At 35.9% G+C, this 27,324-nt stretch overlaps 1 protein-coding gene across 2 annotated transcripts in view; it reads left to right on the top strand.

Annotated features, from left to right (window-relative positions):
• ROCK1 (Rho associated coiled-coil containing protein kinase 1) overlaps window positions 1–27,324 on the top strand; it is a 94,681-nt gene that overhangs the window by 27,300 nt on the left and 40,057 nt on the right. For both annotated transcript variants that reach the window (XR_012630254.1, XM_074879199.1), the window contains exons 2-14: window positions 4,309–4,390; window positions 8,116–8,216; window positions 9,053–9,190; window positions 10,411–10,586; window positions 13,967–14,051; window positions 15,894–16,038; window positions 16,324–16,462; window positions 17,661–17,752; window positions 17,941–18,100; window positions 20,682–20,748; window positions 24,815–24,903; window positions 26,489–26,537; window positions 27,115–27,250. Coding sequence is in view for 1 of the 2 variants with exons in the window: in XM_074879199.1 (XP_074735300.1) it covers window positions 4,309–4,390; window positions 8,116–8,216; window positions 9,053–9,190; window positions 10,411–10,586; window positions 13,967–14,051; window positions 15,894–16,038; window positions 16,324–16,462; window positions 17,661–17,752; window positions 17,941–18,100; window positions 20,682–20,748; window positions 24,815–24,903; window positions 26,489–26,537; window positions 27,115–27,250 (1,459 nt within the window). In the remaining variant the exon portion in view is untranslated. The remainder of the gene's footprint in view (window positions 1–4,308; window positions 4,391–8,115; window positions 8,217–9,052; window positions 9,191–10,410; window positions 10,587–13,966; window positions 14,052–15,893; window positions 16,039–16,323; window positions 16,463–17,660; window positions 17,753–17,940; window positions 18,101–20,681; window positions 20,749–24,814; window positions 24,904–26,488; window positions 26,538–27,114; window positions 27,251–27,324) is intronic.

Genomic DNA, 27,324 nt, shown 5'->3' with positions numbered 1-27,324 from the left:
TGATGCTGTAAATGCAAGAGATTAAAACATACACAGAAGATGTTTAGACAAAATCACCGAAGAAAATTCTGGCTAGAGCTGTTAACTGTGACAGTGCCATTTCTGGCTCACAAATACACAAGAGCAGTACTACTATGTGCTGGACTTGTTCATATCCTCTTCTCTAAACACCCTTATCATCATCTCCAGAGGCAGTATATGCGTCCAGCCTGACCTTTGATTTTACTCCGTATAGCTATTCTTTTGAAATTTTTGGGTGTGGTGTATTAATGAACAAAATGAAAATGACAGAATATGTGGAAATGTTGGTTTTGTATGGAAGAAGTCTCTGCACACTGAAATGGCTCTCTAGTATGCCTTTTCTTAATTTCAGGATAAATTGAGGTAGTTTAAATAGATTATGAAGCTATTGATGATTTCATTAAATGAACGTGATATAGGAAAGACTATATCAGACCGTGAAACTGTTTGAGTAAAGAACTTCAGAAAGGAAGTTTTTTCCTGTTTTTTTTAATCACCTCTGACATACTGTTAATGTGTAAGATTTAAGTTGAAGTCATATATTTGCTTTTATAAACCAAGTAATTTTAGTAATCTAACTTAACTATTAACATAAAAGGAAAATGTCTGTGTAGACCTTAAAGCTAAACAGGAAAATTGTTCTGTAATGACAGAATAAGGTAGAATTTAGCGTTAGCTGAAAATACCTCTAAACTACAGTACGTGGTTCTAAGAAGTACGGAATGTGCTGTATTTAAGGAAGATACAAACTAAAAAATATATTGAACTCATCCATCATAATCCATCACAAAAATGAGGCCTGCTTATTTTAATAAAGCGTATTAAACTATTGGATATATGGCTGCCTATTAATGTCTTGGTGTCCTTCCTCTTTAAGAGGAGGAGGGTATGGCTTCTATAGGTCTTGAAGGAAAGGTGTTGCTTCCTTTCTGTATTAAGAAAAAAGATGGCATATTGAAAGATTGAGCAAGATGGTAACAAGAAAGCTGAGAGATGAGTTATCTCTGCAGCCATCAACAATAATGATTGTGTATCATTTCATTTGGCCTCTACCCTTTTTCTCTTAACCATTATTGCTAAAACTCTAGTATATTCCTGTCTTTGATCTGCACCACTTTTAACTGACATTGCCTTCCTGCTGTTGAGCTTGTGTGCTCCTCCTCCTTGTTTGTTCACCAGTGACACCACTTGAAATAGCCATGCTTCTGTGTTTCCCTTGGTACTGGGACAGCTTGCATCATTTGCAGGTTCTTCTGGTTTAGCTAATATAAGTGAAATGAAAAGGCTATTCCATGTTTTATGTTAAACACCAGGTATCCCAAATATTTTACTTTGATTATTCATGATTCTCTAAAATTACCTTAAACTTAGTCTTGTATTTGCAGTTCACTGTTAAAATAATACCATGCTATTGTTTCTTCAGAAACTTACTTCAGTTAAAGAAAATAATGATTTTAAGAGTGAAGGATTTACAAGTCTCTTAATTATAGGGAAACCACTCCACCCCTACCTTTTTTTTTTTTTTTCAATGAAAGTTTTGAACTAGGATAGTTTATTCTCTGGATACTGTAGCAAAGGGGAGCTGATTCTTGAAGGAACCCTTTAAGTAAGCAACTCTTGGCATGCAGCTTCCTTAGATGTTGTTTGCATGATTTCGAAGTGTGATATAAAATGAATGCAAGATCAATGGCTTGAATTTGTATTTCAAAGGGGTTTTTTGTTAAGTGTTTTACTTGAAAGAGTTCATATCTAAGATCTGAAAGGCAATGTTTCCATGGTGAATTCTGAATTAAACAGTATTGAAATTTGCTTTTGCCTGTTAAAAGTGAATATTATACTGTTATTCATCTTTATTTTAAAGCTTTAAAAAAAACTCACAACAAAATACTGAACATGCCTGACAGACCAATGAAACCATGACACTTTCTGTACTTCTTGCTTTTTTTGCATAGACATACTTTTTCTTTCAAAATATTAAAATATGATACAAAAGTAAGATTCATGATAAAAATTTGTAAGTATTCCTGTTTGTCCTATATTGTTGTATTCAGTGTTTAAATTCTCCCCTCCGCTAAGGACTGAATTTTGGCTTTTGAAGCAAACCTTGAAATGAAGTAGGTAATTGCACTGCCCCAGAGCAAACCAGGATTTTGAGAATTTTATTATGTTTCTGCTTGATGTGTGGAAAAGTTTTCTGTGTTAGCTGTGACCCTGGACAAGTTGATTGACTCAACAGATTTGAGGGCTTAAGGTCAGAGTGGACCCCGAACTTCGGCAATTCATCCCCATCACTCGTCTGCTTCTAAAAATCCATGGATGTGACCTACAGCCTCATAGGTGTTCTTTGCTTCCTGCTTCTCACAACAGTAGCTGTGCACTCTGTACTGCTGTATAAGCAGCTATCTGTTGAATTTACCAAAGAATTGAAATTCTTTAGTGGATTTCCTGGATATTTGCTTCAGAAAGGTGTCTTTTAGTAGGTTACAAAGTACTTCTTGTGAAGTTGTGCTTACCCTGCATAGCTTTATTTCTACACCTGAGTCCAAGTTGTTGGCCTATTACTGTCTTATTTATATTACTGACCCGTTAAATGTTTTTTCGTTGTCATTTGCTTTCCTTTTTCATCATCAGTGTAAGTCCAAAAAGGTGATCATTATTTAAGTGCTATGAAAATACTGTGATGCTTTTCTTGATTCTTGTAATTTTTATTGTTACTTTTCTTAGTTCAAACTAAGCTGTTGTATGGAGAGGGAACTTAAAACAGGAATGCTTTTATGAAATGAACAAATTGAATAACATCCAGCCTTTAAAGTAATTCTGATTATCCTTGTAGTTTTACTTCCTTACCCTGTTTTCAAATTATAGCATGATTTTACTGTATATTCTCATTATATCTGAAGTAAATAATTTCTATGTCACTTCAAAAGTGAGGACTGCAAGCCCAGAAATAATTTTGATTTTGATATAATTTGATTTTTTTAATAGTTTAAAATGTCCTATAGACTGAGGGGAGGAAAAAGAGGTTTGAATATGAAGTGAGGAATCAAAGACCAGTGTTCTTAATCTAGATTAACTATGTTCTTTAACATATATTCCTGGAAAATAAACTCTCAGAAAGCTTATATTCTAGCTTTTCTTCAGACCTAGTTGCTTAATGGATGTAGTGGTCAGAGATTGATGGATCAACTTTCAGTCCTGTTATTGTATGGTTTTATAAAAGCTGAAAACGGTCAAATTAGGTCCAATCAGATTTGAACTGATCAGATCAAAGATACGTCTGGTCTAGTATTTCTCTCCCAAAAGGTCAATAACAGCATGGACGTGTAGTTATGAATTGAACAAGTAAATAGTAGTACTTCCATGGCGTGCTTTGTTAACATCCATCAATAGGTATTTTATGACCTTCTCTGTTTTTGCAGTTGCTATATAAACATTACCTAGTTGAGAAAGAAGACTCTCTAATGCTATTTGATTCTTTGTGATATAATTCCCTAGGATACGTGATCATTTTTCATTTGATACCGTTATCTGTGGTTTTCAACCAAAATATACCTGGTTTAGTTTTTGTCTGAGAAGATGCAATCCACTGAAGAATTATGTATATCTGTTGTAAAATTTAGACTTAAAGTTTAAGTCAGGAAGTTTATGGCACTTAACAAGACCTTAAAACTATCTTCTTTGTTGTTGTATTTTTCTGGGTTTTTCTGGTGTTTTTTGGTTTGGTTTTGTTCTTACAGGTGTATTCTGTTGTAGTAATGCCGGATGGGCTTGTGGCCGTTCATTCCTAGATTTAAGTTAGAATATATAAATTTATATATATAGAATATATAAATATCTTGTTCATGAAAATTCCCCCTGAATTCAGTGAATAAAATGTGGGGGTTGACTCTTGGAATTAAATGACCATCATTGTCCTGTTTTGCCAGTTGCCACCTAAGTGCCTACTGTATGATATGTTGTGACTTTTTAACATTATTGAACTTCATTAGAAATGCTATTTGTTCTTTTCATATTTGAAAAAAAGTATTTTTTTTCATTTAAATGTGGAGTTAATTCATAGAAGTATATTTGTTTTGGGGTGGATGGAAATTAAGTTTTGAAGTGTCCAATGGAAGTGGAGGAGGAGCTGCTGTTTCATGTAACTGCTGAGTCGTTAAATAAATGTGAATGATTTCATTTGTATGGAAAATTTATAGGGATGACTGTTTTTATCTTGTCTCTTCAGTTAGAAGCATGTGTAAATATTTTTCCAAACACTTAATTTTGCTTGTTGGGTTTTTTTTCCAGGATGGATTAGATGCTTTGGTATATGACTTGGATTTTCCTGCCTTAAGAAAAAACAAAAACATTGATAACTTCTTAAACAGGTGTAAGTATTTAATGTTTCAGTTACTAAATAACAATAGACTGTAAATACCAGCAAAAATAAAAAATAAAAGTGGTTCTAGCTCTTTGAAAGGCAACTAGGGATTTGGGGTGCATAAAGTTTTTGGGTGCAAGTTGTTTAAAAAGTCTGATTATTTATTTCCCAGTGAGAACTGACAGCTACCTACACAAATCTAATCCCCAGCAATTGCATGTCTGTGTTTGTTGCCACTGTAAATGACATTGTTTTCAGTGGCACAAAGCCTTTTAAGAGAAAGGCCTATTATCTTTCTTCTTAGCAACCCTCTGGATTCCTATAACTTGCTTTGTAATTTCATGTACTAATATATCACAAGCAATTAACAGTAAAATGACATGTATAAAATGTCAAGAAATCATATTAAAAATTTGTTCACTGACAGACTGGAGCATGTGTTTTGTAGACCCGTTTTTTCAGTATAAAAGGCCTCTTTTCAAGATCCCATGAAATTCTTGTACTGCATAGCTGCTGTATTTACTTGTAAATGCAGCTGATGTGTCTGCAGAATTCTTCTCTGTATTTAGCCTATGTTTTTCCACTGCCAGATTTCCTGCAGATTCTGCTCTGTAATGATATTTTAAATTAATAAAGTTGATTTTTTTCTAATAAAAGTCATAGTTCCATAATTCTCATAAATTAAAAAAAAACAAACAAAAAAGGCATTTAAGAGTGATGTCTTTTCTAAAGGCTGCCAAAGTGATAAATTTTGGAAATCATGGAAGAGGTGTTTGCAGATTCAAGACATGCTTCTGCCTGTGGACTGAATGGGCAAGCCTTGAAATTAATTTAATGTTATTAGATTTTTACAGGCTTAAGCATCTCAATTAAATGTTGTAATAAGTGGCTTTTGTGGCAAATATAAAATAATTTGACTAAAATAATTTTTGTCTTTGCTTCATTTAAATTTATGGTTTTGTTTCTGTTTCCAAGGTGTTGTTAAATAGTTTACTTGGTGCAACTGTAAGCAATGACAGTGAATTTGTGGGATGTATTTTATATTATTCCCTGTTTGTGGGAATATGTTAGTCCACTAGATCTAGTTGGTGGCTTATGTGCAAGTAAGCTGGTTGTTGAAAGGCCTAAGTCCAAATGTTTTGTTTAACTTTTCACAGTTCAAGCTATATTTGATACCATACACTGTGTAATATGCACATTTTGTATATTCAGTTATTGACAGACAAGGTGTGGTGAACCTCTTGGAGAAAAGAGAAGTTGTATTAGGCAAAGGAAATACTCATTGTAAGAGATAATTTGAATGTAGTTTCTGTAAATAGTGAAATCATTAGTGAGTCTCAGAGAGCTTCGCTTTTGCAGTTGGGGCTGAGCAAAGGAAAAGAAAACTTACATTTGCAGTCTGATAATGAATATCTTGTAGGTATGAATTATATACTGTGTAAGATGTGACCTGAAGTAATATGAAGGTGGAGAACAGACTGTATTATTTCACCTCAAACTGCCTTAAGAACAGTAGTCTTGCTGTGTGTGTTGAGATACAAAAGCAAGCTGTGGATGTGAGTAGTGGCCTTAGAGGGAACTGTGAGGTCTGGTTTGTCTTGAATTTCTATTTTTTAAAAAAAAGACATGTAGGAAGATTTTCATGTTTATTTTAGTTCTAATAGAAAACTGCTTAAAATATGTTTTTGCAGTATTAGCTGTCCGAATAGTTTGCACCGTTATTCTAGAACTTTAAAAATAAACGTAGAGATTGCCAATAAAATGGGAGTTTACTTCCCTTATTTTATAGACTGATTGCTCTGTGATCCAGTCCTTATCCCCTCTTATTTTTCTCTGCTTTACACTGTGTATTTGTGGACCCTCCAAAACCAGCTTGTACCGCTGAAGGTTGAGGGTTATTTTTGCAAATGTAGAACCTTATTTATTATCAGCTATATAGAATTAAAGGAGTAAAGGAATCGGTATTCAAGGTGGTTGAGTACCCTGCTTTTCAGCAGGAACTAAGTTTATTTCAAGAGAGCATGTAAGCTTATAATCAAACTTCAGGGCAAGCGGTCTTTTGCCGTGGGAGCTACCCCTCCTGTTCACACAGGGTAAGCTGGCCGGGTCCTCCACTGTTAGTGAGAGATGAGGAACTGCCTATTTAAATATGTTGCAGCCTAATAAACCTTGTTTAACAGATCTTAGTATACAGAGGTCAAATTTTTAACACTTGTTACTGTAACATACTGCCTGAAGATAATCAAGTGTTAGTAGGTCTCTCAAGCAGTAAATTGCAATTTGCAGCTGCTCACAAGTCTGGTTTACATTATTCAAAAATCCATAGTTTAGATTGTTCTTCAGATGTATTTTCCTTAATTCTGTTTTGGCCATAGGTGAGGCTTGTGATTGAAAATCCTCTAAAGCATTCAGATTATGCCTAGCTTTCTTTTGCACCGATGTCAAGATTTTTTTCATTCAGAAGTGGTGGATCTCCTGTTGTGAGATTACTAGGCAGTAAGTTAACAATAACTAGAAAATTGTTGTCATGAGAAAGGCTGCATTTTAGTTTTGTGCAGTCTTACTTATCCTCCACTACAGGTCAGTTTTCACCAGGGCAAATAAGGCAATGCATTATTTCTCAGAATTACTGAATACTTTGATCTTTGTGTGAAATAACTTGTCAGAATTTACAATTTTAGTATAATTTATTGAAATCACCTAGTGGTATGCTGCATTGTAAAGGGATGGCTCTACATTAGACAGTAAAGTCACAGAGTATGTATTCAAACAAAGCCAAATTTGTTCCTTTTGTGGGAATAAAATCTTACTGAATTTTAATTGTATGTATGCTGCTTTTGTTTTAGATAATGGCCAGAGTAGGTAGAAATCTCATGGTAATTTTCTGTTGTCTGCCTCATTTTTTTTAAAACATGAACTTTAAAATTACATTTCTCCTTTTTTCTCCCTGTCCTTACTGCTTTGTAAACTTTGCTTTTAGGCCTAGAATATTATTTTTGAAAATAAAATATTTTTGCATAATTTATTTTATTAGAAGCATATCTGTTTTGGATGTTCCTTGCCTTTAGAAATACTGAAGCATGAAGCTTTTCCATGTAATCTCATGCCAGTGTTGACCCACATGGATTAAAATAGACTGTTTTAATCTTTGACCAAATTTGGAATTAGAATATCTGCCCACTGGGAGTTTGTAAATTATTGTAGTTTATAGAATGACAGGTTTATATAAATAATTGCCATGATTCCCACTGCATGTTTTAAACTGAAATCTACTTTTTTGATTATTAGGAATAATAAAAGTGCAGAAAAGTGAAAGCTCACTCTTTTAAAAATAGATTCTTCAAGTTTCTTGTATGCGTACTTTATGATATTTTCTCAGCTCTGTTGCATATTTATCCAGAAGTAATCTTTTTATACTGATCAGCTTACAATCATGCTGGATATGACATGTTTGCATAGGGTTTTTTTGCAGGTGGTTATTTTAAAGAAATTCCCAAATTAACATCTCCGGTAATTTGATTGCACAGTAGAGTTATTGCGTTATGTTTGTCAGGTTTTGGTTACTATGGTAATGAGAATGAGGTCATGCATTCTGCAGAGGTTTCCAATAGGAAGGTAGGTTCAAAAGGATGTCCCCTCTTTAAGCAGCACATCTTCCAATAACTATGAAAAAATGAAATGGGATGAATGGGTTTAATTGATTGTATATAAAACGTGAATTTTGTTTTACATAGATAAAGACACGGTAAATAAAATGAGAGATCTGCGCATGAAAGCTGAAGATTATGAAGTAGTGAAGGTGATCGGTAGAGGGGCATTTGGAGAGGTTCAGCTGGTAAGTGATGTTTCTGTTCGTACATTAGAATGTATTCTGTAGTATTTGCTTGTGTGGCTATTTCTGAATACAGTGTTCGGAAGATGCAGTCTTATAATACTATAAGCCTTTAGCTCAGTGAAATTTTGTTTCTTTCTATCCCGTGGAAATGTTTGAGACCTGTCATATTTGAGTGCTGTCAAAGTATGCAAGTACTTGTTTTGCATTGTAGTCATGCTAATCTTTTAAAATAAAACCAAATGCGTATTCCTTGTAATCAAGGAAATTAGCCTTTGCCACTGTGTGCGTGGACACTTGAACAAATCTTCAGGACCAGAAGAATTCCTGCCAGTTCAGGGGCCACACCAGATTTCTGTGGTCATAGTTCTCACAGATGAAAGATGTAATATGTTGTTTGTGATAGATTAGCAACCAGGCTTGTACATGCTGCTTTATTAAATGGAGAACTGGTGGGAGAAACTAGAAATATGGCAGCAAGTATACATGTCTGCTGATGAACTCTGGAAAATGTTTATAGCTTTAACTTTGTGGTATTTAACTGATGCCAGTATTTATTCTTTTAAAGACACATACCTGCACATTATAAAGCAACTGCTACGCCTATGGACTTCTATATTGAATAGTTCTAGCAAGTGTTTTAAGAGCAGTGTATATACTGTCAGATAATGCAATGTAATTATTCTGTAGACCTACAGTATATAATTCCTTATAAAAATGTGAAAAGTCTTATAAAACTTGTCAAATACTGATTTGGGTAAAGTAATATATTCGGTGGTGCTCTTCATATGTTAATGTGGCAAACTGATGTGTTCTGTATGTCACATTTGTCTTCATAGGTAAGGCATAAATCCTCAAGGAGAGTGTACGCTATGAAGCTTCTGAGCAAATTTGAGATGATAAAAAGATCAGATTCTGCATTCTTCTGGGAAGAAAGGGATATTATGGCCTTTGCTAACAGTCCCTGGGTTGTTCAGGTAAAGTGAAATTCTTTCAAAAATATTGACATTATGGAATAGTTTCGTTACAACACTGTGTGACTTGGAATTACACGTTTTCACTTCTAGCTTTTCAAAGTCCCTTTTTGGTTGTTTTGGTCTGATAGAGAACTACATTATTAACATTAAGAATGCTATACACAACAAATAGCAGGTATCGCACTTGATTCAAAACTGCATTTTGTCATAACATATACAAGATAAGTCTTCTGTTTATTGTTAAAACTTTGCCAGATATATACTGGTGAGCCTGCGCTGTAGTAATTCTTTGCGGCATCCAGCATACCAGAAGGGTGTGCTTAAGACACAGCTTCTGTATGTTCTGATTTGTATGTGTATATTTGACTGCAAATTACACCCGCTCTGGTTATTTTTTCCTCATTTCAGTGTTATCACTGACAATTTTTTGGGAGGCATTGCTGCCTTTGAAGTTATAAGGAGTGTGCCTGAAACAATCATCATGCATTGTGCGTGCAGATGTTAACTTGTTCATTTAAACTGTTCTTACCTTTAAGCATGTAATTCTTTTGCTAGGTTAGAATTTAAGAAAATCATTCAAGATTTACCTGGGTCAAATAGGTAACTACATTACTATCTGTCTGGGAGTGATTGTCCAGAATAGTACTTTTGTGATTTCCAGAAAGTTTTAAGTTAAGAAACTTAAATCTGCTTGCACTGCTCATGTTGAACAGAGCATTGACAACTGTAAGGGAAATATTTTTACTTGTTTAAAATTTAGTTTCACTTTCTATAGAGTAAATACATTGACAATAGAGTAATGTTTAGTGATAACAGAAATAGAATTGGGCAGATGTTTGTAATACAGTAGTTTCATGTTTACCTATTTGTCAACTAGCATCCCAGTGCGTAAAGAAGCATTTTGTCATCTTATACAATGAGCATTCTTTGAAATGATCTCAAAATTTATTGCACCAAATTCACTGATCTTAATTTGTAACCAGGACTCTACTCCTTCCATTGTAATACAAAAAGATGGAATATCTGGCTGAAATCTACTCTAGAGATTAATTCCTTTTTAGGAGGGCTGCTGGATGATGCAAAGTTGCTGCAGTAGTTACAGCAATTCTGTTACTCTGTAAATCAGTTTGCGCAGAAATTCCTTTGATTTCCAACAAGTGAAAGATCAAAGATAACTGGAACACTCAGTGACTTGTTTTTTGTTTATTTGTTTTTTACAGTTATTTTATGCATTCCAAGATGACCGTTACCTTTACATGGTGATGGAATACATGCCTGGTGGGGACCTCGTGAATTTAATGAGCAACTATGATGTTCCGGAGAAATGGGCAAGATTTTATACTGCTGAAGTTGTACTTGCATTAGATGCAATTCACTCAATGGGTTTTATACACAGGTGAAAAAGAAAAAAGTGTTGCTACATAGTGTTGTTTTATTCCTGGTGTTGCCAGAATGACTTCAGTAACTGTTTAGGCAGTTTTAAAATTTATGATGTCACTTCCTCATTATTATTTCATAATTATTCCATCTTGCAACTTCAGAGGTTCTTGCCATCAGAAACTACAGGTCTTAGGTGATACAGTCAAAGTAAAGGTTTTCAGCAGGCTGATGTTCCTCAGTTTGGGGAGAAATAAAATGGTCCCACTTTACCAAGAAGATACAATAACTAAAGTGGTATGAACATGTTGGCCCCAAAGTGGTTCTTTTCTTTTGATTAGAAAAAGCTGGTTTGGGAATTTGATAGCAGTAGTATCCACTGTTAGGAATTAATTCTCTGCTCTGCATTTGAAGCCTCAGTGACCAATTAAAGAAGAATCTGTGAACAACGTGAGGAAAATCTCCCAGCCACATGTTTTCTTGTTATAGGCAAGATGGAAAATTGAGTTGCAAAGCAAAGGGACTTCGCTTAGTTTCATATTATGTAGTTGCCCTGAAGTGAAATGTAGTCAGTTCTCAGGTTGAGAAGTTTTCTTTTTGATAACTGAACTTTTATCTGTTGTTAGCTTTTAATTGTATTAACTAGGAGTGGAAGAATAATTTTTTCAACAGAAAATACAGGAGTAGTTTAGGAAGACATAGTATATAAATTCTCAATTTGTAATTAGGCCAGAAGATCAGTGTTAACACGTAAGCTTTTTCAAAAAAGCAAAGTAAAACTACTAATCATTTGCTTGAGTAGGATCTAGAGCATCATTAATTATGTAGCTGTGCTATGTCTAATGAATAAATTATCTGACTGAACGAACCATTTATACATGTGTACTGCAAGCTTTAGAAAGCAGGCGTGGGAAGTTGCCAGCAGCACAGCGAGTTGTTTTTTTTTTTTTTTCCTGAAAATTTAGTTTATTTTGACACCAGCAGATTTTTTAAAATTTATTTTCCCCTGGACTTAGTCTGTTGAAATCTGAGGAGTGAAAGGAAACTGATGAAAATGTGGGCCCACTGCTTAATGGATCGGGGACGTAGTGACAAAGGACATGGAAACTGCTGAGGCTGCTGCCTTTGCCTTCATTGATAAGGTCTACTTTCAGGCCTCTTGGGTCCTTGTGCCTAGTGGCATAGGTTGGGAGAGTCAAGTGTTACTGTGGCAGAGGAAAATTAAGCTGAGTGCCAGTTATGCAGACTGGACATACACACATCTAAGGCACCAGGTGGCATGTACCAGGAGTTGTGAGGGAGCTGGCCAGTATCCTTATGATACTGCTCTGTCACCTTTGAAAGGCTGCGGTAATTGTGAGATTCTTGGTGACTGGAAAGAAGCAAATGGCACACCCATCTTGCCCCAAGAAGGGCAAGGAGGGCAGGATCAGGGGAACTGCAGGCTGGTCAGACTAAGGGCAGTCTTTGGGAATCTTACAGAGTAAGTTCTCAGGAAACCATTTCTAAGCACAAGGATGGGAAGGTGGTTTGGAACAGCCTGCATGGATTTACCAAGGGTAAAACATGCCTTATCAACCCAGTTGCCTTCTGTGATGAGATGATCGGCTCCCCTGATGGCGGGGAGAGCAGTGTGTGTTGTTTGTCTTGACTTTGGCAAGGTTTTTGATGTAGCCAGATTGGAACGATACGGTTTGAATAGGTAGAACAAGGGGTTGTGCTCAGTAGTACAATGTCCAGCCAACAGTCAGCTACTGGTGATTCCTCAGAGGGTTGACACTGGGGTCAGCACTATGTTTTCATTCACAACATGGACAGTGTTCAGATGAGAGAGAAAGCATCAGTCATCAGCTGCCCAGCAGGACTTTATAGAAAAGGTGGAGCCAGACTTGAAGTTGCACACTGAAGAGATGAAAGGTGATGGATGACACAAGTTGCAGCAAGGGAATATCTAACTACTCATTAGGAAATACTTTTTCACTATGAGGGCATTCAAACAGTGGAAGAGAGTTCTAGAGAGGTTGTGGAATCTCCATCCTTGAAAAAAATCCAAACTTGACTGTATTTGACCCTGAGGAACCTAATATAACTTCAGAGTTGAATCTAACTTTGTTAGCTGTACTTTGACCAGGCAGTTAACTAGGGGTCTTACAAAAATTCCTCCCAACCAAAACTATTCTGTGAGTATACTATTACATTTCCGCTGCACTTTATTTGACAGTTGTGGCCAGAGTTCTACTTTGAGGTCCCAGAAATATACTTTCTCCTGAAATTCATGTCATGCTTTCTTGATAATTGTTTCCTACTATTATTCTGCTTCAGTATATTTAATAACACTAGATGTGCTGAGCTTTACCAGTTACTTTGTGAAAACTTCTTTTCTATAAAGGAAGTACTTTGTAGAAAAGGGCATAAGGCAGTACTCCTTTTGAGCTGTGGAAAAATATCTGTTCATGTTAATATAATTCTGAAAATGACCTCCATTTGTTCCCTTAAAATAGAAGTGGTAGAGAGAAGAAGCTGTGTTTTCAAGGTCTGTTTGAGATAGCTAACTCAGAACCAGAATGTTGGGTTTTTTCTGTAGCCAGATCCTAGCAGAGGGGTACTTCAACCAGTGAGTGTTTTTTAGCTCTGGGGCTCCCAGCATAAGACAGACATGGACCTGTTGGAGCAACTCCAGAGGAGGGCCACAAATATGATCGGGGGCAGGAGCACCTCCCCTGTGAGGACAGGCTGAGAGAGTTCGGGTGGTTCAGCCTAGAGAAGAAAAGGCTCTGGGGAGACCTTAGAGCAGCCTTCCAGTACGTAAAGGAGGCCTACAAGAAAGCTGTAGAGGGACTTTTTACAAGGGCATGTAATCATAGGATGAGGGGTAGTGGCTTTAAACTGAAAGAGGATAGATTTAGATTAGGTATAAGGAAAAAATTCTTTACCATGAGGGTGGTGAGACACTGGAACAGGTTGCCCAGAGAAGCTGTGGATGTCCCCTCCCTGGCAGTGTTCAAGGCCAGGTTGGACGGGGCTTTGAGCAACCTGGTCTAGTGGAAGGTGTCCCTGCCCATGGCAGGGGGGTTGGAACTAGATGATCTTTAAGGTCCTTTCCAACACAAACCATTCTAGGATTCTATCATAACTTGAGGTTCAAGATTAATGTGCAATTTGTTAAATTTGGTGACTTAAGTCCATATTCCCACATACACTATAATTTTTTAAAATATTGTGGTTCAGCAGTCTGTGTTGGACATGATACTTAGAGAAATCAGAAAAAAAATGGAGGAAATAGTGGTGCTTCCATGTTGGTGTTTTTCCTTGCAATATTGCATCTGAAAAATAGTTGACTTTTATTCTTTTCATAAGTTGATTTATTTATTTTTAAAAAATGTATTTTTCTTCTTTCAGAGATGTGAAGCCTGATAATATGCTGCTAGATAAAGCTGGTCATTTAAAACTAGCAGATTTTGGTACTTGTATGAAGATGAACAAGGTAAACATGTTTTTAATTTTGCTTTTTTGTTCGTGAAAGGAAGACATAGTTAAGTGAAAAGAAAATATACTGAAAACTATTTAGCTAGATGAGAAGAGTTGAAAGTTCTACTCTGTTCCCGTTACTATTCTTTATGCATCATATTCAATGACAATATAGAATGTGGAAATGGTTCTTGAAGTAGGGACTGTATCAACTTCTATACCGTTTCCTAAAGAAGCTTTCCTAAGTCCAGTCTTCAGTTGTTTCTAGATCCTCTGGATTATTTCTTTAAGTCTTTGGTTACAAAAAGTTAATGCAAAGAAGAGAGATTATTTTTACATAGTGTGTCAGTAATGGAAGAATCAAAACTGATGTACCAGTTGCTGAATCCCAATTGTACTTTTGCTAACATAGCAAAGAGCAAATGGGAAGGAAACAGGTTAAAGAATGTCATAGGATCACTTATTTTGTTAAAATATATCCAGAGGACACTAAAAAAAATATTTTGCAACAGTATGTCATGTACTGTGAGGCACTTCTGTTCCCTATACAAAACTGGTTTGTATCAGCTTGCACATATATATGAGGAAAACAACATGAAATACATGGTACTTAATAGAGTCTGTGTAATATGTACATTGTGTTCTCAACATATTGCAGGAGCTTTGAATAAATCACTGTATTTAGCTGCTTTGCCATAAATAAAAGGCACCAATGAAAACCAAGTGCACATTATGTGTACAAATTCAAGGAGTTACCTCAAGTCACAAACAGTGCACTTGAGTGGAATAGCTGACACAGAACTTGGCTTTATTTTGACTTAATGCAGATTTATCCTTGACTGTGTTCCTAACAATGAGGAATTTTGAAATATAGAGAAACATTATCCTAGTGTTTAAGCTGTAAGTGCCAAAAAAGAAAAGAAAAACTGTTACAGAACTTTGCTGTGTGTTAGCATTACTGAAGTAAGCTTGTGTCAACACCACCTTAGATTTTGTGCTGTTCTAAAGGCTAGCTGAGTAGTCTTGAGCCTAGTCTTGGGTACCTCTGGTCTTTCAAAATAGAAAGGTTACTCTATAGGAGAGAAACTGCTCAGCATAGGAGCATAATTTAGTTGCATTCTGGATTTGTTGCATATGCAACACTGGTTTTATATATTTTTATGCAACAAATATAACTACATAAATATAAGTGTTTCTACTGACCCACTTCTAGGAATGGCATGGGATTATTTCAGAAGTGCTTGAATGGCACTGGAAAGGAGTGTGTGGTTGCAGCTTCAGCTTTCTGCATGCCAGCTCCAGCGTGACTGATCTCTGTTCTGCCAGTTCTTTTTCAGGAGTGTGAGGAACGTCAAATGTTCTTCTCACCTGTTACTTTTAGAAGTCTGTCTACTTAAAGGCCTTGTCTACATTTAGTCTTCCTGACGTTAAGTGTATTGGGTTGGAGGCAGAAAACTTGCACTTTGGCAGATCCTGTCAGCAAAATTCCTGATGTTGACCCATTTATGCTAACAGAGGAGCTTTCCCTGTTCATGGTACATCCTGTCAAGTATATGACACATTCATATTGGCAGGAGCAGGAGAGGCTGTGCAGTGTTTACAGGGCCTAGATGCAATTCTGACAACTTCTTGGGTATTAACTGAGGCTTTTAAAGTAACTTTCACTGTTTGTCAACTCTGGTGCTTTGTTCTGGATTTAGCAGTTTTGAATTTTAAAATGTTAAAATACCCATTCAAAAAAGAATGTTTGAAAGTTGATGTTGATCTGTTGATGTTGCTTAGGCTGCATAAACTCTTGGAAATGGCTTGCAATTTTGGATCTTACACTTGGGCCTGGCTGTTTTCCTCCTCTTTGTAGGAAGGTATGGTACGATGTGATACGGCTGTGGGAACCCCAGACTATATCTCTCCTGAAGTATTGAAGTCTCAGGGTGGTGATGGTTACTATGGGCGAGAATGTGACTGGTGGTCAGTTGGAGTCTTTTTGTATGAGATGCTTGTAGGTGAGTAGTAGGATAATCAGAACTGACTACACTACTTACTAGCCTCCATGTTAAAATCACTGTTTAACACTTGAATTTATTACTCTTCTGACATAAACTGTGGTTTACTGATTCTGATACTTACAGAGTATGTTTTAGAAATATTCTGGCATGGTTATCAAATGTTTGTCCTTGCCTCTTGTCCACTTAGTTGCTTACATTGTTGCATATGTCATTCAAGTATTATAAATCAAATCTACAATACTTATGATCTGCTTTTTAATTTTTACATTGCTGCTTTTTCAGGTGATACACCTTTTTATGCAGATTCTTTGGTTGGAACATACAGTAAGATTATGAACCATAAGAACTCTCTTACTTTCCCTGATGACAATGAGATTTCTAAAGAGGCAAAAAACCTTATTTGTGCTTTTTTAACAGATAGGTAAGATTTAAGAGAATTTCTTCTCACGTTGAAAGAACATATATGTATATATTTGTTTTGTGTGGGTTTCTAAACTGCTCAAGAGAAGTGAAACTCTTATTGTCTTGCTGTGAATGCAGTGTGACTCTGTTCCCATAGTTTGGTGGTGTTCTGATCTCTGAATGCACTTCTGTTAGTTGAATGTTCTTCATAGAAATTGGACTTTATTCTTCTATGAACTACAGCAATGTAAGAAACTGTTAGCCTCTTGCTTAAAGTAGAGAAAGGCTGTTTTAACTTGTTGGTCAAGAATGTTTTAGAACCTCAGTCTAAATCTTCAAGTACTTTGTCTACTCTGAAGTAGCATTTTGTCTAACCTGAAGTAGTAGTTACTAACTGATGTTACTGTGACCCGGACAGGCAGTAGCACCAGTTTCATCTTCTCCAGTCTCAGTATTTCGGAGAGGAGTCACCAATGGTTGCTGCTGTGCTTTGTGGTGGTAGCATGTATATGGGGAAAGGCAAGTGCTGCTACCATGGGTACATCTACCTTGTAAATTTAGTTTGAATATGAAGTGTTACTCCTTAGTAACAGCTACTGTTAAATTGGTCTGTGTTGCACAGTGGTGAGGGGCATGCAAAATGGATTCCTTTTGGATGAAGCTAAAGCAAAAGATGCGTTTCAAGAGTGCCTCTAACGTACTCACAGCTCTTAGTGGGCATTCAGGATCAGGGTAGAGTCAGGCCCCAGGAAGCCCATATGAAATGTTGGTGTCAGGTCTGTTTCGCTTTGAGAGTACAGTCCTGTTGTACCCATGCTACTTAATAATATAAGCATAACCTTTGCCTGAGAACTGGTGTTAGAAAGGAGGGGCCTATTGCATTTGCTGGGCTTCATGCAATTTGAACAACAGCATGAACTCCTAGAAAAATTGGAACCTAGCTGCTGCTTGACAGCTGCCTAGCCAGCCTGTGATGGTGGAAACAGTAGCAACAGGGCTTCTTATACACAAGACTTAAAACCAGACTGCGTTCTGAAATGTAGCTGCTGTGCTCCTTATAGATATTGTCATAAGAAAACTTTGAGATGTGTCTACTTTTTACCTTAGTTGGAGAAGTAATTTTTTGTCTTTGTTGTTAGATTATGCCTTAAAATGAGTCTTTCCTTCAGAATAATTTATGTGACGTCCCATGTTTAACCAAAACACTTTTTTAACAGGGAAGTGAGGCTAGGACGAAATGGGGTAGAAGAAATTAAACGACATCTTTTCTTCAAAAATGATCAGTGGGCTTGGGAAACTCTCAGAGACAGTAAGTATAATGCTTTTCTTGGAGACAGTAATCTGGCTTACTTATGTATCATGTTAGCAAAAGGACTGTTGTATTTTTTTAAATTGAATTTAAAGTTTTATTTATGCTGTATTGTACCAAGGAAAGAGGTTTCTTAGTCACTTGAGTAATACAATGATTATTAACATACTATTCTGCTTTTTTCCTAGCTGTAGCACCAGTTGTGCCTGACTTAAGTAGTGACATTGACACTAGTAATTTTGATGATCTGGAAGAAGACAAAGGGGAGGAAGAAACATTTCCCATACCAAAAGCATTTGTGGGCAACCAGCTTCCTTTTGTAGGATTTACATACTACAGCAACCGTCGGTATGTATGCAGAAAGCAAGCTGACACTTACCAACCAGTATTTATATACAAGCCTTTCAGATTCTTATTAACGATTCAGAATACTAATAAATTATACTCTTTTCACACTTTGATAATGATAACCAGTACTGTTAGTCATCAGTATTTTAAAATATCACACTGAATTTGTGAATGTCTTATTCTGCATTAAGAATATTATCTAGTGATGCTGCAGAAGGTAAGCAAGAAAAATTCACTGTTGCAGCTTCTAGGCAGAGCTGCCTGCAGAGCACTGAATTATATATGTCGTGAATCAGGGATATGAATGTCACTTTGTTTTACTGTGGGTTACTGTTGGTGAGTTGTATATGAAGATTCCATATTTACATCAGTGTTTTAGCATGTCATATATTAAACCTTGGTTTACTAGAAATAAAATATCTTCTACTTGCCTGTTACCTGCTTCATAATTTTTCTTTTTTTTTTTTCAAAGTACTCATCTACTGCAGAGTGAGATTGTGATGCCTCACAGTTTTCACTGTTGCTTAGAAGATTTGAAACTACATCAGTTAAAATTATATTAACTCATACTTTCAACAGTTATTATTATTGTAGGCACTATGGATAGCTATATCTACATTAAAAAAATCTCGATAACCTTTTCTTACTTTGAAAGCTGCTTTTAATTGTGGTGGGCGTCAGTCAGGCTTAAAATGGGCTAATAGACCGTGTCAGAGACTGTTAGTTTTAATAGCATTTCTGGATAGGAAAGTCTTAAAGGAAATAAATCTGGTTTTCGCCCTTGCATAGAAGAGGAACCACTTTTCCAAGCCTGTGGTGAAATTCTTTCCATCTCTGCAAAGAGTTGGATTTGTTGTGGCTTATTGCATAGTAAGGCGTAGAAGGACTTACAAGCTTTGCATACAGTTTGTGTGAATTCAGCAGTTCAGGAATTTCACCTAACTGTTCTGATCTTAGTCTATAATTTTAAAAAGTCTTAATTTTTGCCTTGCAGAAAGATTTTGAAATATCAAGAAGGTGAAGTAGCGTACAGAAACTTGTTAATAACAGAATTTCTTCTCTCCCCCTCTTCCTTCTTGGGGAACAGTTATCAGGAATTTAACAAACTCTAAGTGGTTGTGTTTTGCTGTTGTTGAAGAACTCTGCTACTAAATATTATCATAACTTTGTTGCCTACTAGAACTAAAATGTTGTCCTAGAATTGAATTTTGTCCCATAATACCCTGCTGGCGTGATAGTGTTGAAAAAACTAAAGTGACCATTCATACTTGCTAAACCTGTAATCCTAATTTTATTCCCTTTTTGTATTGAAAATAGTTCAAACATTTAAAAAATGGCACATTTAGAAAAAAGTTGCCTTCAGTTTCATCTTATGTATGCTGGAGAGTTTAAAGAAACAAATCTAGGAAGATAATGTGACTTCTGTGTTTAAAGGAAGTAGTGCAGTGTTTTAGCATAGAATACTTTCTACAGCTCTAATCTCAATGATTGTAAACTAGGAAATATGGTTATTTATTATTGAACTTTACCTATAACACAGGTTTCAGCATATTAGCTGAGAACACTTTGCAGCCCTGTCTGGCTTGTTCTCTGCATTCTGATGGAGCTGGTGCTGTGCCTGTTTAAATACCACTTTCTCACTGCCCAATAGCCCTGGTGTGCAAAATATGGTGGCAGCTTTTACTCAAGACAGCAAGCCCCTTTCTGTAGGAAACTGTACCATTTCCTCTTTGTCATTTGATTGTCTGAAAGCAGTCTTGATGTTTAATTTGACCATGGTTTGAAGAGGTCTTTGGTTTTTACCCTCCTTGGTCTTTTGGAGAGGCTCTTGTATATGTGAAAATATGCATGTGAAACAAAAAAACTGATGTGTCAATCTTCCACAGTTCATGTGTTGGAGAGTTTTTTTCTCACATAATCTGATGCAGTTAGAGATGCTTTACACCTCTCTAGATCAGTTGTCAGGCCAAGAATATCACAACAAATACTAAAGGAATTTGAAGACAGTAATTTGTATTTGTTTACCTGACTTCTTAGAATCATGACAAAGAAATTTGTGGTATTTTTAGAAAACACTTATGTAAAATAAGAACACTGGCTTCAGGGTAAAACTTTTTGTGTGTGGAACTCTAAATAACTTTGTTGGAAGTTACACAATTTCTGCAGAGTTCACTTCATTGCTGCTACTTGCTGCATAAGTGCCTGAGTAAATATTTATGGGATGAAAGCCAATGAGAGTGTTGTAACCATGGAAAGCAAAGATTTTTTTTAATGGTTATTAAAAAAAAAGAAAAATAGTTGTATTAGTGTTTGGCAGAAATCCTTTTTTTGGAGGTCTTCTACTGTAGCTTTCTACTTTACCCTTTACAATAAATGATGCAAGTTTTTCAATTAAATGTGTTTAAATCTTAAAGCATAATAAATACAGAAATGAAAAAAATCTGATTATGTTTCTATTTGGTTATCCACATTTTGGAGCAGAAAATCCAGGGGTTATGTTTTAGGATGACTGTATTCTATTTTTTTCATAACCTTGCTTTTAAACAACTCTTAAAATAAGACTTTTAAAATGTTGTTACAGGTATTTAGCTGTCTCTGCAGAAAATTCCAATGATAACAGAACAGGCTCCAGTGTGGACAAAAGTGTGGTATGTCTCACTGATTTTCGGCTGTGTTGAATCCTAGTAAAGAATCTATTGCATATATGGGAATAAACCGAGTTCTAAATGTCTCAGATCGTTAGTGTTTGGAATATGGGAAATCAGTGCATAAATTTTAACTGTTTAGTATGGCCTGCCTATTAAAGTTAGTGGAAAAACAGAATTTTAGTTCTTCATGTAAGATTGGTTTTCCTGAATTGGGATAAAATAGCTGAAACTGCATACTCTTTTTGTAGAACTGGATTCACAGTTTTTATATTTAGAAATATCAGTGTTTCTGCAGTGTTTTTAGAGTGCCTTATTGATCCCAGGTGTACACTGGCTTTGTGGCAACCATGGAGTCTGGACGTGAGTGTGATGGGAAGCTTTTGGGTTTTCCAGCAACCTGCCAGTTTAACTCTGGAGCTGGACTTCCTCTGAACTAAGTGGGAGGTGGCAAGATCATGTACCAAGCTTGGGTATTCTGCTCCTTCCCAAGGGTGTCCCACAAGCTATTGGGAACTGGGGCATTGAGGATCTGCATTTATAGAGCAGTTCACCTAGCAAGAAGTTTTCAGGAATTCTTTCAGTTACTGCTTCCCAAACTTCTTTGCAGTCAGGTTTCCAGCAAGGGTACACAGAGGTGTTGGAAACAAGGCCTGCTTGGATTCTGTGTAAGTCTGGTGTAAATCAAGCTATTCCCTTAGAATGGTTTGGTATTTTACGAATTATATTCTTTCCAGAAGAAAACACTGTCAAAAAGTTGATAATTGAAAGAAATCTTGTTGTCTTTGTGATTTACTTGCCTAGTATTTTGTTCTGTGACGTTTTCTTTACAGAGGAGAAGTGAAGCAGCTGTAGATGTATGTTCCTTTTTCTCTTAAACTTGCAATAGAAAGGTTTTGATAGTACATGGTATTACCCAGAGAAAATTTGTAAAGGGCAGGGGAACTGACTAGGTACTTTACTGAGCTAACTGAATTTATAAGCATTGAAGTGTCTTGTTTTCTTTATGTATGTTGATGCATTCCATAAATTTTGTTTTCCTCACAAGCATTTGGCTGTTGATATGGTAAAATTAAAATCAGAGACAGACTTCCAAATAATTGCTGGTACTTAAAGCTGTGTGCTGGCCTTTGGTTGACTTTGAAGAGAGTTACTGAATGGACTTGGCATAATTAGTGGGATACAGGCACATGCATGTAGTTAACCCTCAAGAGTCCTGTCTGTAATTGTCAGGTGTATTTGAATGTCTTGTGATTTTTAACAGTTTTGGGAGGTGAAGCTCTGGAAAGGTATGAGTGATATAGAGAGGTTTAAAAAAATGTTAAGTCTTTACTACAAGGTGTTTTTACCCCACAGTTCTTTCTCAGCTGTTTTTCTTTCATTACATGCTGCAATGAAAACGGTAATGTTGACACATGGTTAGCAAATGAATTAGTTCTGGAAGTATAACACAGGATGTTACCTGGTCTGTCTGTGTTTTGGCACAGTATTGAGTGTCTTCTGGGAGGGACTTGAGTGCCAGAAATTTCCAAGAAATTAATTGTGTTTTGCAAGTGTGTAAAACTTCACAGAATTAGTCTATGGAGTCGGACAAAAATGGAATTTAGTGTCCTTTCACTGAATTTCAAACCTCTTTGAAGATTTGATTATTTACTTTGGTTTACTGCTACCATAACCACTGGTAAACAGTTCAGATATTAAGAAAGAGGAGATGAACAGATTCTTTTGCACTGGGTCTTCGGTTTTCTTGATGGTTCAGGGTGCAGAACCAGACACACTATGTTGTGGTGATAAAAAAAAAAAGTATGGCAGGTCCAGAGGGAGTTTTCTTGGCTTCTCTGCTGTAGGCAGACTTTTCCATAGTCCTTTCCTCCCCCACCTCCTACTCAAAATGGAAACTGAGAAAAAACCAAAACATGAAGAAATGCTTTTATACTGAGTTAATTGTAACTCAGGATTTTCTTAAGGTATTATTTAGTCTATCAGATTGTGCAAAATTTCTCTGGAAGCCTGTTGTCTCATACTAATGTAATTAGACTGCTCAGCAAGCTTAGATAGGCCCCTTGGGGTACACCACTATAAAAACATCCAGAGACAGAAAGAAGAGACGACAGAGGTCCAACCTAGTAGGAGTCAGTACAGAAACGGGTCATTTGCCAGATGTCTTTTTGGACCTGTTCCTTATCTATCCCATTTAGTTCCTCTATGCAGCCTGTCTGGAAGGGCTATAAAATGAATAACCAAGAAATGGAAGAGCAATTATAGTGAAACTTCTTTACCCTTTATTTTTGTGCGTTAGCTGTGGTCCCTTTTTACTAAAGTGAGAGCTAGCCTTTAAATAGTCTTACTTCATTCTTTATTTCTTGGTAGTTCATACCAAGGAGATAAATGTGTTGTGTACTGGTCCTCCTTCATTCTTCCTCAAAGTTTAGATTTAGAGGCCATCTCTGTGGTTTTTGTCTACACCCCTTGTCTCGTCCACATCGTGTTATGTTGTATGTCACACCAGTAATCGGTTTTCCAGAACTGTTCGAAGTGCTGAGAATTCTATTTCTTCCAGTATTTTCTTGCTCTCTCAAGGCTTGTGATAGATAGTGGTAAATGTATAGAACAGAGGGGTGAATATATAATATACATAGCTTCTGGTTAGTCCCCAGTGTCCTCTTCCTCTGAAAACTTCAGAGCAGCTTAAGAAAATGGAAGAAAGAAAAAGGAGAAAATGAGAAAGGATCTCCAGTTCTTGAGAGCACCTGAGTGCTCCATACTTTATTTCTAACTCAATGGGAAGGAGAACAGATTGTAAGTAGAAAGTAAGAAAAATGCCTGCCTGGAAGTAGGCAAAAATAATCTTGCCTATAGCTTCCTCATTTAATATGGATAAGGCATGCTATAATTTGTCTCCAAACTGAAATCTTCGTTTAGGACTGTATAGAGGGCAGTCCTTGTCGAGAACACTTACTGTTGCTCTCAAAGAATGGAGACAAGTGTAATTTGTCTCCTCTTCATGATCTTAGTGAGTAATGCTAGTTTCTCTAAGCATATTTTATAGGGAAAGGAAAAGAGGAAGAGTCAGATGTAGGAGGAACTGTTTTGTTGCTGCTCTTTCTGGGATGATTGTGCCCGAGGAGTCAGGCAATTGTCAGATTTTGATGTTAAAACAAGGAACAAGAAAACAAAGGGTCAGAACCACTTGAATATGTGGCTTTAAAGAGAGTCTAGGTTAGGACTGTAATTCTTCTCTATGCAGTATTGAGTGTTCAGGGAAATGTGGGAAAGCTAAATAAGGCAGAAATATTGACAAGATCAGCAAAAAGATTTAAGAGTGAATCAGCACGGGGTTGACTTAATGAGCTTCCTCGAAGCTGACACCATCTTGTTGTTAATAAGGATTTTGCTGAAGTTGGAGTGGGATTATTATGCTCAGAGATCCAGTAGAGGTAGATATCATGAAAAGAATGAATTTCTGTATTTATTTTGCTGGCAAACAGTACATGCTATACAGTCATGTTCTGTAGTAACATCTGAAGTTTGTTACTGTTTTCAAACCTTAGTACAGTGCTAGCTGTAAAAATGATCTCTGACTAAATAGATGTTAGGAGCATCCTTGCCCCATTGCTAATAACTGACAGGCCTGGTTTTGCTTCCTGAACTTGAGAGCTCGAAGGTGTGTTGCAAAAGACATGTGGTGGGTCATGCTAGAAAAAATAAATTTTGAGACTAAGTAAAATGATTTCTTATATCTTTGCAGTGATATCTTTAGTCTGATTCTAAAGATACCTAAAAGAACGAGGATTTGACTTAGCTTAGCCCTGTGAATTTTGATGGAACTATTCAGAACCCTAAAATTTTTTGTGCCTACAAATGACAAAACTGCGTAATATTAAAGTTGTTTCTTGTAATTAACTTGTTTAGATTGGGGGGGGGAATTGCATTTAAATAAGCTAAAAATCTAGTTTTTAGATGTAATTAAGCTGTGATGCAACATAAGCAGCACTGAATATTCTGAAATACTTTTTTGAAGTTTTTAAATTTAATGCGTGTTCTTTCATGTACAAATACATATTTAAAGCTGGAAAATATGCAGAAGATGATCTATGAGTTGGAAGAACAACTACATAATGAAATGCAGTTGAAAGATGAAATGGAGCAAAAGTGCAGGTGAGACTTTGAACTTTAATTGTTTACATAATTTAAATACATCTAACACTTCAGTTCTGTATTACTGCTTAGGGATTACCAGAATAACATGAAGAATAGTACTGTAGTTCTCCAAGGGAGTTCCAGGCACAGGTTTAAGTCATTCTAAAAAATATTTAAATAGTTTTCTTGAATATAGTGTGAAGAAAATGTTTTGATTTCATTGGCACCCATGTAACACACATTCTTTCTGAACACTTGAATGTTTGAGTTTACCTGATATCTCTGAATTCAGATGTTTTATTGGACTGAGGTACACCATGGTCATGCTGATAGTTTTAAAAAACATTAAATACTGTATATACAGCATATATTGGATTATAAAAATTAACTGTCTGGTTTCTAAATACATGGTAGTTGTTGGAAAACCACATTCCTTTTTTCCAGTGACTGATGCATAAGAACAACTACTTGCTTTCTAAAGTTTTGTTTCTACCATGTTGAAGTAGCAGCTATGTGAGAATTTACCTCTTTCTTGCAGCTACGCTTCTGAACAAAGAGTTGGGATTCTTCTTTTCTGATAATCAAAAATTTCTACTCAGATTCATGCAAACTAAATTCCCCTTCAGTTAGCTTTGTTTGAAGTCTTTTCCTGAAGGCTTAAATAAAGCCAGGAGTCCACACTTGGTATAGGATCTAGGAGAAATTTAGGCTTGTGAATTAGGACCATAGTGTGTAGCTGTACAAGCTACTTATGTGGGAACTGGTAGCCAAAATGGTCTGGTGGGAATTTAGACTGTGACACTGTCCCTTAAATACAGTCTCACTGTTCACATATTCTGATAACTTTCCACAAGCAGGACATACATTGCTTGAAAGATAATATTCTTCCTGCAGTACTACTGAAGTTGTCGGAGCACAACAGGGTGTCCTCTGATATGCCATAACATCTATTGCAGAGTTAGTAGATAGAATATATTGCTGTAAATGCTTCTTATTGTACCTGCCAGGTAACATTGTCTGGGTCCTTTTTGTTATCTCTCTGAAGAGGGATAGCTAGCTACAAAAATGCAATGGATGTGTCAATGTTACTGCCAGTTAACTGAGGTTTTACTATGCACTTAAACTCACATTCTCTATAGTACTACATTCTAATATATTGCTTCAACGTGAGACTTTCAAATAATATTGTTCAAATATGTTTTTCTATAGTAGGGAGCTGTCTGCTGTTGAATTAATGAACCATTTTAGATACTTAGAAAGTTCACAACTAGAGGAAGTTTAGCAGTTTGCCAGGGTATTCTAATTTTAAGGGTAACCTGTTGTGTACATACACTGTCTTTACATTTGCAGATTAAGGGAGAAAATATGGCACCTAAAGTTTTGCATATATAATCTGCAGCGAAGTTGATAAATACTTAATGTATTTTACAAATTATTTCCAATGATTGATTGTTTTCTTCAATTTCAGGTGTTTATTACAAAATAGTGTTAGCTAAACTATAAATATTCACTTTAGTAACAGTCCCAAATTATTTCACTAGAAAACACTATGTGTAATGTATTCTCCTCAAATATTACTTAAATGAGTTTGTTTTATTTTTAGATCTTCGAACATAAAGCTAGACAAGATAATGAAAGAACTGGATGAAGAGGTAATTTATTTCCTCACTGAAGCCTTCTTAGTTGGGTAAAGAATGTGGATAGTACTTTCATGATTTAAGGTATTTCTTCTGTGACTAAAAAAATCATTCTGAATTTAAATTTGAGACCAAACCATCACATTTTAATATGTAGCACTGGGAGATACATTTTTATTTGTACACATTTTTAAAAACTTCTTCCTCCTGCGAGCCATGCTGAATTCTGTTTCTTCTGCTAAATGTTTTGCCTACTCTCACTCATCTCAATTTCTCTGGAGTTTCTCAAAATCAGTTACACTAAAAATTCATGTACAGATGATTTTCTGTTGAGTCCTTATGTTGTCTCTTAATAATAATTTTAATAGTTCCTTACATATAATCATGTTAATGATGACTTTTCTAGTAATTTCACAAATTTGTCATGTATAACTTAAAAAAAGGCATCTTTTCGAAAACCTTTTCAAGGAACCCAGAAACTCATTCATGGGAAATGATGCATCCATTTCCTTGATTAATTAGTTGCAGAGATACTGGTTGAGGGATCATTCCTTAAAAAATAAATAGAAAATACCAATGCTTTTAATTTTAGGGAAATCAAAGAAAGAACTTGGAATCAACAGTGTCTCAGATTGAGAAGGAAAAGATGGTATTACAACATAAGATAAATGACTACCAAAGAAAAATTGAACAAGAGAATGAAAAAAGACGGAATGTAGAAAATGAAGGTATGCCGTGTTGTTCAAACATTGACACTGATGAGGTATATGAGGTGCTTTGGGGAATAATTTACTACCTTAGT

Source organism: Strix uralensis, chromosome 1, assembly GCF_047716275.1.
Source record: "Strix uralensis isolate ZFMK-TIS-50842 chromosome 1, bStrUra1, whole genome shotgun sequence".
NCBI lineage: Eukaryota > Metazoa > Chordata > Aves > Strigiformes > Strigidae > Strix > Strix uralensis.
This window is presented reverse-complemented; position numbering and strand designations above follow the sequence as displayed.